The sequence below is a fragment of the Hemiscyllium ocellatum genome, chromosome 10 (genome assembly GCF_020745735.1).
Source record: "Hemiscyllium ocellatum isolate sHemOce1 chromosome 10, sHemOce1.pat.X.cur, whole genome shotgun sequence".
Lineage (NCBI taxonomy): Eukaryota > Metazoa > Chordata > Chondrichthyes > Orectolobiformes > Hemiscylliidae > Hemiscyllium > Hemiscyllium ocellatum.
Window position 1 is genome coordinate 101988359 of NC_083410.1, and position 17649 is coordinate 102006007.

General features: G+C 44.9%; 1 protein-coding gene across 1 annotated transcript in view; it reads right to left on the reverse strand.

The window, feature by feature from the left end:
- LOC132819517 (beta-soluble NSF attachment protein) overlaps positions 1 to 17649 on the reverse strand; it is a 44651-nt gene that overhangs the window by 7459 nt on the left and 19543 nt on the right. The window contains exons 4-8 of the mRNA XM_060831070.1: positions 13865 to 13911; positions 13638 to 13715; positions 6348 to 6403; positions 6180 to 6264; positions 311 to 415 (exon numbers count right to left, since the gene is read on the reverse strand). Coding sequence (XP_060687053.1) covers positions 311 to 415; positions 6180 to 6264; positions 6348 to 6403; positions 13638 to 13715; positions 13865 to 13911 — 371 coding nt within the window. The remainder of the gene's footprint in view (positions 1 to 310; positions 416 to 6179; positions 6265 to 6347; positions 6404 to 13637; positions 13716 to 13864; positions 13912 to 17649) is intronic.

The window sequence follows — 17649 nt, forward strand, 5'->3', positions numbered from 1 at the left end:
GAGAGAGAGACACACACAGAGAGAAAAGCAGCAAGCTAAAACAAAAAAAAAGGACACAAAAATACTTTTAATTTCAGAATTACACAATTTCTTACACTAGGGAGACACCGCCATAAAGCCCAACAAGCCATTTTGTTGCTGTTCAGGCAGATTGCATTCTATGGCCCCAGAGAAATTGGGTTTGTGCTGTTCAAACTATTTTCACTTACAAGCTGCAGAAATAAGTTTTGAATACACCAGCACCAGTTTATTTCTAAGCCATTTCCCACTGTGCCCAAGTAACAATGACTAAGAAGAAAGTCGCACCCACCTTAGCATTGAGCTCGTCAACAATAAAATGACACAACGCTGCTTTGAAGAAATATTCCTTTGCACTATATTTCAGGAGTGGATTATCCATGGTGTTGGTCCCAACCTGAAGGATAAAAAGCACTCTAATACACTTTACTAGGCATAACATTTAACAGATTCTTGCTGAGAAAAGAGAGAGAGATATGCTCTTGACGTTCTTGTCCTGGGCCCATCAGGACACGTGCAAGAATAACATATCTCAAAAGGGGACAACAATGTACACTACATGAAAAACACTGCTCAGCTAGTCAACTCTGATTGCTTCAAGCATTGCCAGGGAGTTGCATGTGAAAACTATTGTTCCCGTGCTACGGTCAGTAAATTAAAAAGTGTTCTGCACTGTTGTACAATATTAAAGCACTTGAAGCATAGAGTCACAAGAACAGACCCTTCAGTCCAACCCGTCCATGCTGACCAGATATCCCAACCCAATCTAGTCCCACCTGCCAGCACCTGACCCATATCCCTCCAAACCCTTCCTATTCATATACCCATCCAAATGCCTTTTAAATGTTGCAATTGTAGTAGTCTCCACCACTTCCTCTGGCAGCTCATTCCATACAAATACTACCCTCTGCGTGCAAGCGTTGCCCCTTAGGTCTCTTTTATATCTTTCCCTTCTCACCCTAAACATGTGCCCTCTACTTCTAGACTCCCCGACCCCAGGAAAAAGACTTTGTCTATTTATCCTGTCCATGCCCCTCATGACTTTATAAACCTCTATAAGGTTACCCCTCAGCCTCCGACACTCCAGGGAAAATAGCCCCTTCCTATTCAATCTCTCCCAATAGCTCAAATCCTCCAACCTTGGCATCATCCTTGTCAGTCTTTTCTGAACCCTTTCAAGTTTCACAATATCCTACAAGGAGACCAGAATTGCATGCAATATTCCAAAAGTGGCCTAACCAATATCCTGTACAGCCACAACATGACCTCCCAACACCTGTACTCAATACTCTGACCAATAAAGGAAAGCATACCAAACGCCTCCCTCACTATCCTATCTACCTGCGACTCCACTTTCAAGGAGCTATGAACCTGCACTCCAGGGTCTCTTCGTTCAGCAACACTCCCTAAGACCTTACCATTAAGTGTATAAGTCCTGCCAAGATTTGCTTTCCCAAATTTTAGCACTTGGCATTTATCTAAATTAAACTCCATCTACCACTCCTCAGCCCATATTGGCCCATCTGATCAAGATCCCGTTGCAATCTGAGGTAACCTTCTTCGCTTCCCACCATACCTACAAATTTGGTGTCGTCTGCAAACTTACTAACTATACCTCTTATGCTCACATCCAAATCATTTATATAAAATGATGAAAAGTAGAGCACTGATCCTTGTGGCACTCCACTGGTCACAGTCCTCCAGCCTGAAAACAACCCTCCACCACCACCCTCTGTCTTCTACCTTCAAGCCAGTTCTGTATGCAAATTGCAAGTTCTCCCTGTATTCCATGAGATCTAACCTTGCTCACCAGTCTCCCACAGGGAACGCCTTACTAAAGTCCATATAGGTTGCTCTGCCCTCATCAATCGCCTTTGTTACTTCTTCAAAAAACTCGATCAAGTTTGTGAGACATGATTTCCCATGCACAAAGCCAAGTTGACTCTCTCTAATCAGTCCTTGTCTTTCCAAATACATGTACATCCTATCCCTCAGTATTCCCTCCAACAACTTGCCAACCAACGATATCAGACTAACCGATCTACAGTTCCCTGGCTTGTCCTTACCACCCTTCTTAAACAGTGGCACCACGTTTGCCAACCTCCAGTCTTCCAGCACCTCACTGTGACTATCGATGACACAACTATCTCAGCAAGAGGCCCAGCAATCACTTCTCTAGCTTCCCACAGAATTCTACGGCACTCCTGATCAGGTCCTGGGGATTTATCCACTTTTATGCGTTTCAAGACATCCAGTGCTTCCTCCTCTGTAATATGAGCATTTTTCAAGATGTCACCATCTATCTCCCTAAATTCTACATCTTCCATGTCCTTTACCACAATAAACACTGATGCAAAATACTTGTTTAGTATCTCCCCCATCTTCTGCAGCTCCACACAAAGGCCGCCTTGCTGATCTTTGAGGGGCCCAATCTCTCCCTATTTACCCTTTTGTCCTTAATGTATTTGTAAAAACCCGTTGGATTCTTCTTAACTTTATTTCCCAAAGCTATCTCATTTTTGCCCTCCTGATTTCCCTTTTAAAGTATACTCCTCCTGCTGTTATACTCTAAGGATTCACTCGATCTATCCTGTCTATACCTGACATATGCTTCCTTCTTTTCCTTAACTGAACCCTCAATTTCTCCAGTCATCCAGCATTCCATAACACCTACCACACTTTCCTTTCATCCTAACAGGAATATACTTTCTCTGGACTCTCGTTATCTCATTTCTGAAGGCTTCCCATTTTCCAGCTGTCCCTTTACCTGCAAACATCTGCCCCCAAATCAGCTTTTGATAGTTCTTGCCTAACATCGTCAAAATTAGCCTTCCTCCAATTTAGAACTTAATCTTTTAGATTTGGTCTATCTTTTTCTATCACTATTTGAAAACAAATAGAATTATGGTCGCTGGCCCCAAAGTCCCCAACAGACACCTCAGTCACCTGCCCTGCCTTATTTCCCAAGAGCAGGTCAAGTTTTGCAACTTCTCTACTAGGTACATCCACATACTGAATCAGAAAATTTTCTTGTACACATTTAACTTCCTTTCTATCTAAACCCTTAACACTATAGCAGTCCCAGTCCATGTTTGGAAAGTTAAAATCTCATACCATAACCACCCTATTATTCTGACAGATAACGGAGATCTCCTTACAAATTTGTTCTTCAAATTTAGCCGCTGACTATTAGAAGGTCTGTAAAAAACCTCAATAAGACAATCATCCCTTTCTTGTTTCTCAGTTCCACCCAAATAACTTCCCTAGATGTATTTCCAGGAATATCCTCCCTCAGCACAGCTGTAATGCTATCCCTTATCAAAAACGCCACTCCCCCTCCTCTCTTGCCTCCCTTTGTCCTTCCTGCATCATTTGTACCCTGGAACATTAAGCTGCTAGTCCTGTCCAGCCTTGAGCTGTAATTGCTATGATATCCCAGTTTCTGTAATTGCTATGATATACCAGTTTCTGTAATTGCTATGATATACCAGTCCCATGTTCCGAACCATGCCCTGAGTTTATCTTCCTTCCCTGTTAGGCCTCTTGCAGTGAAATAAATGCAGTTTAATTTAATCAGTCTTCCTTGTTCTCTACTTTGTCCCTGCTGCCCTGACTGTTTGACTCATTTGTTTTCTCAACTGTACCAGTCTCAGATTGATCTCATTTCTCACTATCTCCCTGGGCCCCACCCTCTACTCCTCCCAAGCAGCTCTAGCAAATCTTCCTGCTCGTATATTAGTCCCCTTCCAATTTAGGTGCAATCCGTCCTTCTTGTGCACATAACTTCTATCCCAGAAGAGATTCCAATGATCCAAAAATGTGAATCCTACTCCCATACACCAGCTCCTCAGCCATGCATTCATCTGCTCTATCGCCCTATTCCTAGCCTCAATAGCTCTTAGCACTGGGAGTAATCCAAATATTCGAGGACCTCTTTTTTAGATTCCTGCCTAACTCTATTCTCACTTCAGAATCTCATCCTTTTCCCTTCCGATGTCGTTGGTTCCAATGTATGCATTGGCTCCTCTCCCCCTGGAGAACATTCTGCATCCTCTCTGAAACATCCTTGATCCTGGCACCAGGGGAGCAACACCCTATTCTGATTTTTCGCTACTGGCCACAGAAACGTATGTCTGTGCCTCAGACTAGAGAGTCCCCGAACACAAAATCAATCTCTTTGAACCTGACAGACCCTTCATTGCATTAGAGCCAGTATCGATACCAGAAATCTGGCTGTTCGTATTACATTCCTCTGAGAATCCATCATCCTTACATTTTTGAAAACAGCATACTTGTTTGAAATGGGGATAGCCACAAAAGATTCCTGCACTACCTAGATACCTCTCTTACTTTTCCTGGAGTTAATCCATCTATGCGACTGTATCTGTGACTTTTCCCCCTTCCTATAATTGCCATCCATCACATCCCCCTTGCTCTTGTAAATTTTTAATGCCTCTAACTGTCTTTCCAACCAATCCATTCAAACTGATAGGATTTGCAACCAACGGCATTTATTGCAGATATAATCCTCAGTAACATGTAAACTCTCCCTAAACTCCTACATCCAGCAAGAGCATATCACTCTACTAAGGGCCATTTTTGTTTCTTCCAAAATGCAGACCCAGAAAATGGCACTGTCTTATTCCTCTACAAAACACTGCTCCAGGCTAACCTAATTATTATGGCTTCTACTTTTACGTTTGATCAAGAGACATATCTCAATAAAACATATCATCAAGAAAGAACCCACTCTACTCACTATTGCAGACTTACAGCAAGGCCACACTCAGTACTATTCAGTTATCTGTTTCTGTGCTGTGACCTCTCCCTAACAGGTTCCTCCAAGATCAGTTGTGAATTTCACTGTTTGGAGTTCATCTGAGATAATTAACAATGTCCAGCGATACATTAATTCAAACAGCAAAGGCAACAACTGCGCAGGTTCACTGCTGCGTCAGTTAGCAGTGTGGGTTTCTTTCTCTCTCTCTCCTACACTGACCTAACCACGTACTGCCCTTGTCTGTTTCTCTCCCTTTAAAAAGTGCTGTTGTTTTGACTTTTTTCCCCTCCAAAGTTCTGAAACAATGCAACAGCTTATAAAACAGTAATTGCTTGCTCCTGGAATTTGAGGAAATCACCTCCAACACCTAAAATACCTCAAAATAAATAAGGAGCAGCTGTTACGGCCAGACATTTTCCCCAATCTCTATCTTGGATTGTGATGAGGAAATTTTTCCGTATGACTTATCTTTTATTGTTGTCTCCTTCAATCAAATAACTCTTATCAGTATAAAACTATATCAGGTTAAATGCAAGAATTGCTTGTTTAAGTAATTTGCTTGATATTTTTAAACTTGAGGACCAGGCCAGATGATTTTGACCCTGGAATTAAAGTTGTTGGGAGATAGCCCAGCAACTGGAAGTGATTTTGCCAATTGCTTTGCTGAACAAAACAAAACCCCAAGACTAAGATGAGACTCTGAAAATGTTCAAAGAGGTAGAGCTGACCCACCCCCTGTAAAAGCACTTTGATTTAACAGAACAGAAATGATTCAGGGTTGTGAAAGGTTTGAAAGGTCAAAGGCGGCTACCTTCCACCTTTCAAACAACGTGGAGGGATGTGTTACGGAATATATTGGGATCAGGGATGGGCCCCAGAGCCACAACCACAGTGGCCCCACTTATTCGGCCCCAGTGCTAACCCTTGTTCTGATTAGCATTAGATAAATGAAGCAAGAGGTGTGGCAAATGTAGAATAAAACAAGTCCCTTTATGTTAGAGTCCGGGTGTCTCTAGAGAAGGAGCACGCGGTGTCCACCAACACCCTTGAGCCGTTCAAGAGAGGTGGGCGCCACTGGATATGGAGTGCATTATTCCTCCATCCACTTCTCTTTAGATTTAATTCCTGCCCTCCCCTTCACTGTTTGATCGCACAGCATTGGCCTTTGATGCGAAGCTTGTCACTGGACACTTGGATGTTCCTTTTCCTTCGAGTGGTGAAAATTGAATAAAGATTTGTGCACCTTGTGTCTTTCACTGTGTCTCACACATGCACACACAACATGGGGAAAAAAGAAACAAAAAGAAAACAAAAGAAAAAAGATATAAGAAAGAAAGAAAAAAAGAAAAATAAATAAAACAATTCGCATTTTGTAACTGACCTGCTCGTAGATTTCGATTGCCTTCTGATACTGTTCCAGCTGGGCTGCATAGGCTGCTACTTTCAGCAGACACTTATTAGCAGAACTGAAACGAGAATAACCAAATTAGTAGTGCCAGTAACGTTAATAGAAATACGATGTATGTGTTCATTAAACACTGATAAATACCTGTTCGACTCTTCTCCTTTATAGTAATCCGCAGCTTGTTCATAGTGAGCAATCGCCTGAGAAATTAAAACAAATACATGACAGTGTTTAAAAGTCACAATTCTTTGCAATCCTTACCATGTTCTCCCCGTCTTCCCAATGAATAGGTTCTTCCTCCAACCCCCAGTACACAGGTAGGACGGTGCACTGTATTGGAGGAGGTATTTATAGAGTCACAGAGTTACACAGTGTGGAAACATACCCTTCGGTCCAACTCGGCAAGCCGGCCAGATGTCATAAATCAATCTAATCCCATTTGCCAGCATATGGCCCATTTCCCTCTAAACCCTTCCTGTTCATATATCCAGTCAGGTGCTTTTTAAATGTTGCAATTGTATTAGCCTTCGCACTTTCTCTGGTAGCTCATTCCACATGAAGTCTCACGGCTTCTGGTTAAACATGGGCAAGGAAACCTCTAACTGGTTAGCACATCCTCCTTCGGCTGATGAATCAGTTATCCATATTGAGGAAGCACTTGGAGGAAGCACTGAGGGCAGCAACAGCACAAAATGTACACTGGGTGGGGGATTTCAATGTCTACCGCTAAGGGCGGCTCGCCAGCAGCATTACTGATCAAGCTGGTCGGGTCCTAAAGGATATAACAGCTAGACTGGGTCTGCGGAAGGTGGTGAAGGAACCAAGAAGAGGAAAAAACATACTTGACCTCATCCTTACTCTTCTCCCAGCTGCAGAAGGATCTGTCCAAGACAATAATCGGTAAATGACCATCGCACTGTCCTTGTGGAGACAAAGTCCTGCCTTCACATTGAGAATAACCTCCATCATGTTGTATGGCACTATCACCGTGCTAAATGGGACAGACTTCGAACCAATTCAGCAGCTCAAGACTGGGCATCCATGAGGCGCTGTGGGCCATCAACAGAAGCAGCTGTTATCCAGCACAATCTGTAACCCTATGGCCTGGCATCTCCCCCATCAACCATTACCACAAAGCCAGGGGATCAACCTGGGTTCAATGGAGAGTGCAGGAGGGCATGCCAGCAGCAGCATCAGGCATACCTGAAAATGAGGTGTCAACCTGGTGAAGCTACCAAACAGGACTATTCACCTGCCAAACAGCATAAACAGCAAGTGATAGACAGAGCCAAACGATCCCACAACCAATGGATAAGATCTAACTCTGCAATCCTTCCACAGCCAGTCATGAATGATGGTGGACAATTAACAACTCATTGAAGGAGGAGTCTATACAAATATCCACCATCCTCAATGTTGCAGGAGCCCAGCACATCAATGCAAAAGATCAGGCTGATGGATTCGCAACAATCTTAGGTCAGACGTTCCGAGTACGTGATCCATCTCAGGCTCCTTGTGGTCCCCAGTATTACAGATACCAGTCTCCACCCAATCGATTCACTCCACGTGATATCAAGAAATGCCTTGGAGGCACTGGATACTGCAAAGGCAATGGGCCCTGATAAGATTCCGGCAATATTACTGAAGATGTGTCCTCCCAACTTGCTGCTCCCCTTGCCAAGCTCTTCCAGTACAGTTACAACACCGGCATCCACCCCGACAATGCGGAAAATTGCCCAGGTATGTCCTGTACACAAGAAGCAGGACAAATCCTACCCGGCCAATTACTGCACAGTCTACACTCGATCATCAGTAAAGTGATGGAAGGTATCATCAACAGTGCTACCAAGCAGCACCTGCTCAGCAACAACCTGCTCAGTGATGCCCAGTTTGGGTTTCGCCAGGGTCACCCGACTCCTGATCTCATTACAGTCTTAGTGCAAAACATGGACAGAAGAGCTGAATTCCAGAGGGGAGGGGAGAGTGACAGCCCTTGACACGAAGGCCGCATTTGACGGAGTATGGCATCAAGGAGCCCTGACAAAGTTGGAATCAATGGGTATCAGGGGACAAACACTCTGCTGGTTAGAGTCATACCTGGCACAAAGGAAGATGGTTGCGAGTGTAGAGGGTCAGTCTACTCAGCTCCAGGACATCCCTGCAGGAGTCCCTCAGGCTAGTGTCTTAGGCCCAACAATCTTCAGCTACTTCATCAACAACCTTCCCTCTGTCAAAGTCAGGAGTGCGGATATTTGCAGATGATTGCACACAGCATTCATCATCATTCACAACTCCTCAGATACTGAAGCAGTCTGTGTGCAAATGCAACAAAATCTGAACAATATCCAGGCTTGGGCTGACAAGTGGCAAGTAAGATTCACACACACAAATGCCAGACAATAACCATCACCAATAAGAGGCACTAACTACTGCCCCTTGGCATTCAACAGTATTACCATCAATGAATCCCCCACTGTCAACATCCTTGAGTTTATCATTGACCAGTATCATTGACGCAGATGGACGATCCGGGGGTGGGGAGGGGAGGGGATAGTAAACTGGACGCCATGTCCAGAGTCCTGATGGAAATGGTCAAAGATGCCAAGCAGTACAATGTCTTCAGCACCCTTGCAGATGGAGCGCAGTGTAGATACACCTGGTCACGGGCAGACGGGTCTATCCGCTCAAGGATCGATTACCTGTTTGTGTCCCGAACGCTCTCGGTCAGATCCACTGACTTCTCTGACCACTGCCTCCTGCTGGCCGACTGTCACCTACAGGATGAGCAGCGGGCTGGTAAAGGAACATGGAAGCTGAACACCAAGCTGTTCACCCCAGGAAACATTGAGGAGCTCAAGAGGGACTACACAGGTTGGAGAACCGTGAAGCCCCTCTAAGTCTCCAGCATTCTGGCGGGAAACAGTAAAAGGAAAAATCAAGAGGTTCTTCATCCTTAAAAGGTGAGAGAGGCAGGGAAAATTGTCCCAACTCCAGGAAAGTATGCAAAACCTCCTCCTGCTGCAGAAAATGGGGGTCGATGTCACAGAGGATTCACCCTGACCAAACCTGTGCTGTACCAGGCAGGAGGATTTCTGAGAGTCTCGCAGTCCTCAGGGATATGATTGCCTACGTGCAGGACAGGGGGTTGGTACCTGCCTCATCAGCCTGGACCAGGAGAAAGCCTTTGACAGGATATCGCATGCGTATATGAGAGATGTTGTCTCCAAAATGGGCCTTGGGAGCGAATCTTGCAATTGGATCAGACTGCTCTACACCAACATTGTCAGTGCAGTCTCAATCAATGGGTGGGAATCAGACAGCTTCCCAGTCAGATCTGGAGTCAGGCAGGGCTGCCCTCTCTCTCCTGCCTTGTTTGTGTGCTGCATAGAGCCATTTGCCGAGTCCGTTAGGAAGGATGTGAGCCTGAGAGGGGTGACTATTCCTAGCATCTGGGGCCTACAGGTTAAGGCCTCCCTGTACGTGGATGACGTTGCCGTTTTCTGCTCGGATCTGCTGTCCGTGTACGGACTCATGTGCATATATGACCAGTTCGAACGGGCCTCGGGGGCCAAGCTAAACCGAGGCAAGAGCGAGGCCATGCTTTTCGGGAACTGGACCGACCAACCCTCCATCCCCTTCACCGTCAAGACTGACCACCTGAAGGTGCTGGGTATTTGGTTCAGAGGGGCTGGTGTGTGTGCGCCAAGTCTTGGGAGGAGCATATCAGGAAAGTGAGGTAGAAACTGGGCAGATGGAAGCAACAGTTGCTCTCCATCATGGTTAAAAATCTGGTCATCAGGTGTGAGGCACTGTCATTGCGGTTATATGTGGCACAGGTCTGGCCTATTCCCACAACCTGTGCCGCCGCAGTCACCCAGGCCATCTTCCACTTCATGTGGAGATCAAAGATGGACCGAGTCCGAAGGGACTCGATGTATAAAGATCTGGGCAATGGGGGAGAAAAGAACACACCCAATGCCACCCTCACCCTGATGGCCACCTTTGTGTGTGGCTGCATCAAGCTGTGCGTGGATCCCCGGTATGCAAGCACCAAATGTCACTACGTACTCAGGTTTTACCTGTCCCCGGTGTTGCGAAGGATGGGCCTGGCCTCGCTGCTGCAGAACGCACCGAGTAGTTGGACCACTCCGTATCACCTGTCCTTCGTGGAGAAATTTATGAAGAAAAACACCTTTGGCCATAAGTCCATCAGGAAGTGGTCAGCACGTAGTGTCCTTGAGACCCTTCGGGAAAAGGAGAGGGCAGATCCTATCGAGCGTTTCCCTGAGCAGACTGTCAAAGTCATTTGGCAGAATGCCTCATCGCCAAAACTTTCCAACAAGCACCAAGACATGGCTTGGCTGGTGGTGAGAAGGGCTCTGCCTGTGAGATCTTTTATGCACGCCCAGACTCTCAGCCGCACCGCACGCTGCCCTCGAAGCGGCTGTCGGGGGGGAAGAGACTGTCACACACCTCCTCTGGAATGTGCCTATGCAGAGGAAGTCTGGAGAGGAATGCAGTGGTGTTTGTCGAGGGTTGTCCCAAGTAGCACTGTGACGTGGGACTCTGTGCTCTACGGCCTGTTCCCTGGGACTCACACCGAGACGAACATCAACTGTGCCTGGAGGATCATCAGCTCGGTCAAAGACGCTCTATGGGCAGTCAGAAACCTGTTGATCTTCCAGCTGAAGGAGTTGACCCTGACTGAGTGTTGCAGACTGGCACATTCCAAGATCCAGGACTATGTGTTGAGGGACGCGCTGAAGCTTGGGGCAGCTGCCACCAAGGCGCAGTGGGGAAAGACCACTGTGTAAGGTCTGCCTGCCTAAGCACAGGGGGCCCACTCAGAAGTTGGGCCCCGCTGACGCCTCAGCTAAATATCTGGATGGTCAATGTCCAGACTTGTATATACAAATGATTAATTCCGATCTCTGTATGTAAAGGAATGCAATGTGCGCATAAGAATGGCATGACCAATTGTATAGATATCAAAATAATTTTACGAATAAAGTATATTTTTGAAATTTAAAAAAAATTGACCAGAAGCTCAACTAGACTCACTGCATAAACACAGTGGCTCCAAGAGCAGGTCAGAGACTAAGGATACTGTGGCAAGTAACTCACCTCCTGACTCCCCAAAGCCTGTCCACCATCTACAAGGCACAAATCAGGAGTGTGATGGAATACTCCCCACTTGCCTGGATGGGTGTAGCTCCAACACTCAAGAAGCTTCACAGCATCCAGGACAAAGCAACCCACTTGATTGGCGCCACATCTACAAACATTCAATCCCTCCACCACCGGTTCTCAGTGGTAGCAGTGTGTACCAATCTACAAAGGTGCACTGCAGAAATTCACCGAAATTCATCCATAAGCCTCTTCCATCTAGAAGGTCAAGTGCAGCAGGTACTTGGGAACACCACCTCCCGCAAGTTTCCCTCCAAGCTGCTCACCACCCTGACTTGGAAATATACCATCATTCCTTCACAGTTGTTGGGTCAAAATCCTGGAATTCCCTCCCTACTGGCATTGTGGGTCAGCCCGCAGTAAGTGGACTGCAGCGATTCAGGAAGGCAGCTCACCAACACCTTCTCAAGAGCAAACAGGAATGGGCTATCAATACTGGCCAGCTAGCAACGCCCAAGTCCCACAAATGAATTTTTAAAAAAAAACACACGGACCCACCCTCTGTTAGTTAGGTCCCTTTTAAAATCTTTCCCCTCACCTTAAACCTATGCCCTCTAGTTCTGGACTCCTGACCTCAGGGAAAATATCTTGACTATTTACCCTGATGATTTTATAATCCTCTAAAAGGTCACCTCAGCTTCCAACGCTCCAGAGAAAACAGCCCGAGCCTATTCAGCTTCTCTCTATAGATCAAACCCTCCAATCCTGGCAACATCCTTGTAAATCTTTTCTGAATCTTTTCAAGTTTTACAACATTTTTTGTATAGCAGAAAGACCAGAATTGAACACAGTATTCCTTCATTTTGAAGGAACTATGAACCTGCACTCAAAAGGTCTCTTTGTTCAGCAACACTACCAGGACCTTACCATTAAAAGGTGTATAAGTCCTGTCGTAATTTGCCTTTCCAAAAAAATGCAGCACCTCACCATTATTTGTTTATTTTGTCAAACTTTTCATAAAACACAACAATGCAATTAGTCATCCAAATGAATAGATCAATTGTTTCATGTTTTCAAATTCTGAATTATTGCAACAATTAGCAATATGCAACTGTTATAACAAAGATAGTTTTGAAGCCTATATTAGAAAATTATCAAGGCCACTTTATTAGATCAACATCCAAAAATATTAATAACTTAGTAATTGAAATTGTGTGAGAGCTTTGAAAACTTTTACTGGGCAGAGAGTGGTAAGAGTACTTTGACAAATAATGTTCAAAGGAAACTACTAAGGATTTATAAAGGATCAGTTACGAACGTGTATTTTTTGAACCCAGGTGGTATTAAAAAAGAAAGGAATCCCCACGACATCAACTGAAGTAAAATATTTCACTTTGTAAAGCTTTTACTGCAACAAACCAATCAAAATCAACATAATTCAAACAGTATTTAACAAGAGAAGGATATTTCAAATTGAAAAGTAAGTTTCACTTCAAATAGTCAAAGATATACCTTATGTAGTTACAAGCCTTCACATTACTTCCCACATAAATGTGAACCGTATCCAAACTGTCTCCAAATCTTTCCTACTGAAGTCAGTTCGGCCCTTGAATAAATTTCATCAGCATCCCATCCAAACTCCCTGGATGTTGTTCACACCAACAATTATCACTCTCATATAAGTCATATCAGTGCTGATGCTACAGAATCCCTAGAAATTCCTTTGTCAATCCCTTAAAATGTTCTGGTTTGCTCTGGTAAACTGGAACAGGAGCAGTCGGTCTTTTCCAATCCATCATTTCCTGTTCTTCCCGTCTCCAGTTCACTGGAAGTTACAACTGCATACAGTCTCTGTCGTAGTCACACAGAATTGCTTCCACATTAAGATGTTAAATAGAAAACAGATCCATTTACATACTGTCTCTTCTGCTTTCAGACTCACCAATTCTGCATGTTCTGAACAAACAGAAACGCTTGTGCCCACCTCATCATTCCATTAACTTTCTATTAACCTTTTTGCTACATAGCTTTTTTTTATTAATCCCCAGGCAACCTCAGGTGACACTGACATTTATTGGACTCTGGACATCATAACCAGTTAAAAGAAAAGTATTTCAGAATACTCCCAAGTTCACCTTAGTCTTGACATGTTAAAGGGGACATCACACAACAAATGTTTTTCCCCCCAGAGTGTATAGTCGCCATTAACAGTGACTGTAATCTGATTTTACAATGAATGACAAAGAGCTGAAAACAATTAGGGTGAAGAGCATGGAGAGTGTGGAAAAAAAGATTCTAACACAATACCTTTTCAATATCTACCAGCTCAGATTCATAAATCTCTGCGATGGTGATATGGTGTTTTGCTGCAATTGTAAACCTCCCCTGTAAAATAAAAACAAAATCAAAGAATGCAGTGAGTTGTTTCTGGAGACGTCAAATGGAATTTATTATGCAAACATCATCAGTTACTCTGCAGAGTCGAGTTACATTGATCTCCTTCTGAACACAGCAATGTTAATGAAGCTTCTTACCATATCTGTGTATATGTCAATAGCAGCATTTAAGCAGTTGATGGCCTCTGTGGGGAAAACAACAAAAGCTAATTCAGAAAACCAGTGTTTCAGTGTTCAATTTATAAAATGTAGCTCAGTCATTTCACTTTACATTTTAAAATAAAAAATAAGAAGTGAGCTTGGGAGTCCCACAGACATAAATTAAAAAGAGGAGCCAGCTATTCAGCCTACAGAGCCTGTCCTGCTATTCAACAAGATCACAGCCCATTTGATTTACTGCACCTTGTGCCTACTTTCATAATCTTTCGCCCTTTATGAATCTAATCTCTGCTGTAAAAATATCCAAAGAAAGGAAGTAAGTTCCTAAGACTGTGTGAGGGGAAAAAACTTCATCCTCATCTCCATCTTACATTGGCCACTCCTTATTTTTAAAAAGTGACCCCCTTAAATCTAGATACTTCTAGAAGAAAAACATCTTTCGCACGCACACTTTCTCAAGAGCCAAGATCCTACATGAGCGGTTAGCACTGCTGTAGGGTAAAAACAATGATTGCAGATGCTGGAAATCAGATTCTGGATCAGTGGTGCTGGAAGAGCACAGCAGTTCAGGCAGCATCCAAAGTGCAGCGAAATCGACGTTTCAGGCAAAAGCCCCTTTTATTCCTGATGAAGGGCTTTTGCCCGAAATGTCGGTTAGCACTGCTGCCTTACAGTGCCAGGGACCCAGGTTCAATTCCCAGTGTTAGGGGCAGCTGTCCGTGTGGAGTTTACACGTTCTCCCAGTGTCTGCATGGGTTTGCTCTGGTTTCCTCCCAAAGATTTGCAGGTTAGGGGGATTGGCCATGCTAAATTGCCCATGGGTGTCCAGAGATGTGCAAGCTGTGGATTGGGAAACACAGGGTTACAGGGATAGGGTAGGCGGTTGGGTCTGGGTGAGATGCTCTTCGGGCATCAGTGTGGACTCAATGGGCTGAGTGCTGAAAATGTGTTGCTGGTCAAAGCACAGCAGGCCAGGCAGCATCTCAGGAATAGGGAATTCAACGTTTCGAGCATAAGCCCTTCATCAGGAATGTTACTCAATGGGCTGAGTGACCTGCAACCACATTGTAGGGAATTCTATGATTTTAAGAATTCAGTGCCTCTTCTACACTCTAGCAGATACAGGCCTAGCCTGTCCAACTTTTCTCCACACGACAATCTGTCTATTCCAGGTGTTAGTGATCTTCCTCTGTCCTGCTTCCAACGCTTTTCCATCCTTAAATAAGCAGACCAATACAGTACACAGTAATCCAATTAGTCTCACCCATGCCCTGTGTAACTGAAGCGTAACAATGATATCAATTTGTTTCTTTGGTGTCCAGGAGTTAATTAGGATGCAGGTAAATAAGTTGCCAGCAGGTTCAGCTACAAATGAGCCACGTTAAAGGTTTGGCTGAACATCGTAAATTGGTTATCGGGCACATTCCAGATTGTTCAATCAACGCTGCCCCAATACAAAATCACTTCTAAGTAGAGACATTTTGTTTTGGGTGTGCAAGTGTTGTCCATACACAGGGAGAGGTTGAACAGGCTGGGGCTGTTTTCCCTGGAGTGTTGGAGGCTGAGGGGTGACCTTACAGAGGTTTACAAAATTGAGGGGCATGGATAGGATAAATAGGCAAAGTCTTTTCCCTGGTGTTGGGGAGTTCAGGGCATAGGTTTAGGGTGAGAGGGGAAAGATATAAAAGAGACCTCAGGGGCAACTTTTTCACACAGAGGGTGGTACGTGTATGGAATGAGCTGCCAGAGGATGTGGTGGAGGCTGGTACAACTACAACATTTAAGAGGCATTTGGATGGGTATATGAATAGGAAGGGTTTGGAGGGATATGGGCCGGGTGCTGGCAGGTGGGATTAGTTTGGGTTGGGATATCTGGTCGGCATGGACAGGTTGAACCGAAGGGTCTGTTTCCATGCTGTACATCTCGATGACTCTATGACCACCTATTACGAAGAAAGCATGCAGTTTAAACAGAAAGCAGGATCACGGTGTGAGTTTTTTCCATCACTAACTGAGCTTCCTTAAAAAAAAAGTAAGAACTCATGTTTTGTACAGACCTCTTAACTCTAGGCCTGACCAATCTCTCTGGGCCTCCCATGCACTGCAAACTTGTCTTTATTGAACTTCATTAGATTAGATTAGATTCCCTCCGATATGGAAATAGGTCCCTCGGCCCAACAAGTCCACAACGACCCTCTGAAGAGTAACCCACCCGGACCCATTCCCCTACCCTACGTTTAACGCCAACTAACGCAGCTAACACTGTGGGCAATTTAGCATGGCCAATTCATGGCATATCTTTGGAGTGTGGGTGGAAACCAGAGCACCCGAGGAAACCCACGCAGACACGGGAAGAATGTGCAAACTCCACAACAGACAGTCACCCGAGGCAGGAATCGAATCTGGGTCCCTGGCGCTGTGAGGCAACAGTGCTAACCACTGAGCCACCGTGCCGTTACTGTTACCTGTGGCCAGACTCCCCTCCCGTTCTCTTCAAACTTATTCTGCTGGATAAAACCAAGAAGTGAAAACAAAATGAGGACTTTAGATTTTCCTTTCTCCTGGTACCAGTCCATTTCTTTCTCATTTTGTAACTGGTTATGAGGACATTGGGTGACTGCAGCAGTTCCTGTACACCAGTGGCACTGGGTGGCTTTCAGCTTGAAACTGGAGCATTCTCCTTCCCTGCATCGCCCACAGCACAATTGACAACACTTACACCACACAGGAAACCCACATCCATCAGAAACATCAATGGAGCAACAATGCAGAGACCCAGGCTGATGTTGTGAGGACACCGGTTCAAATCCCACCACAGCAGCTGACAGAAGTTTTCAATTCAATTAATTAAAATTCGGAATTAAAACCTTTTCTGAACAAAGGCGACCGTGACAACCAATATTGATTGTTTCATTTGGTTCACTACTGCCCTTTAGTGGCTAAGAGAGGCTGCATAGACTCTGGCTGTTTTCTTTGGAACACAGAAGGCTGGGGGAGGAACGTGATAGAGGTGTACACAGGGGGGTGGGGGGGGGGGGGGGGCATGAACAGGGTGGATAGGAAACAGCTGTCCCCTTTACTTGAAGGATTGATAACAAGACAGGGCATTATTTTAACGTGAAGGGCAGGATGTTCACAGGGGATTTCAGGAAAACAATTTGCACCCAGATGGTGCCAGGAATCTGGGATGCACTGCCTGGGAGGGTAAGAGAGACTGGACATCTCACAACATTTAAAATGCATGCGGAGGGGTGAGCTCATTGTCATAACATTCAAGGCTGGATAGTGGAATTAGCGGAGATAGGTCAGGCAGACAGGATAGGCTGATAACCCTCTTCTGTGCTGTATGATTCTGTGAGGGAAATCTTATTTGGTCCGAACGAGACATACAGAAATGCAGTGGACTCTTGTATGTTACTCAATTCAGGGGCAATTAGGGATAGGCAGGAAATACTGGCCTTACCAGAGACAAACAAATGCCGTAAAGGAATAAAGATGTGGGATGGAATGCAGGGTGGGATGGAATGCAGGGTAGGATGGGATGTGGGATGGAATGCAGGGTGGAATGGGATGTGGGATGGAATGGGATGTGAGATGGAAGGCAGAAAAGCTCGAAGTGTTGACTCTCCTGCTCCTCAGATGCTGCTTGATCAGCTGTGCTTGTCCAGCACCACACTCTTTGACTTGAGAATGTAGGAAAGAATAGAATATTGTTCATTGTCACGGGTACTCAAGTACAGAAGTACAGTGAAAAGTGGACGTCA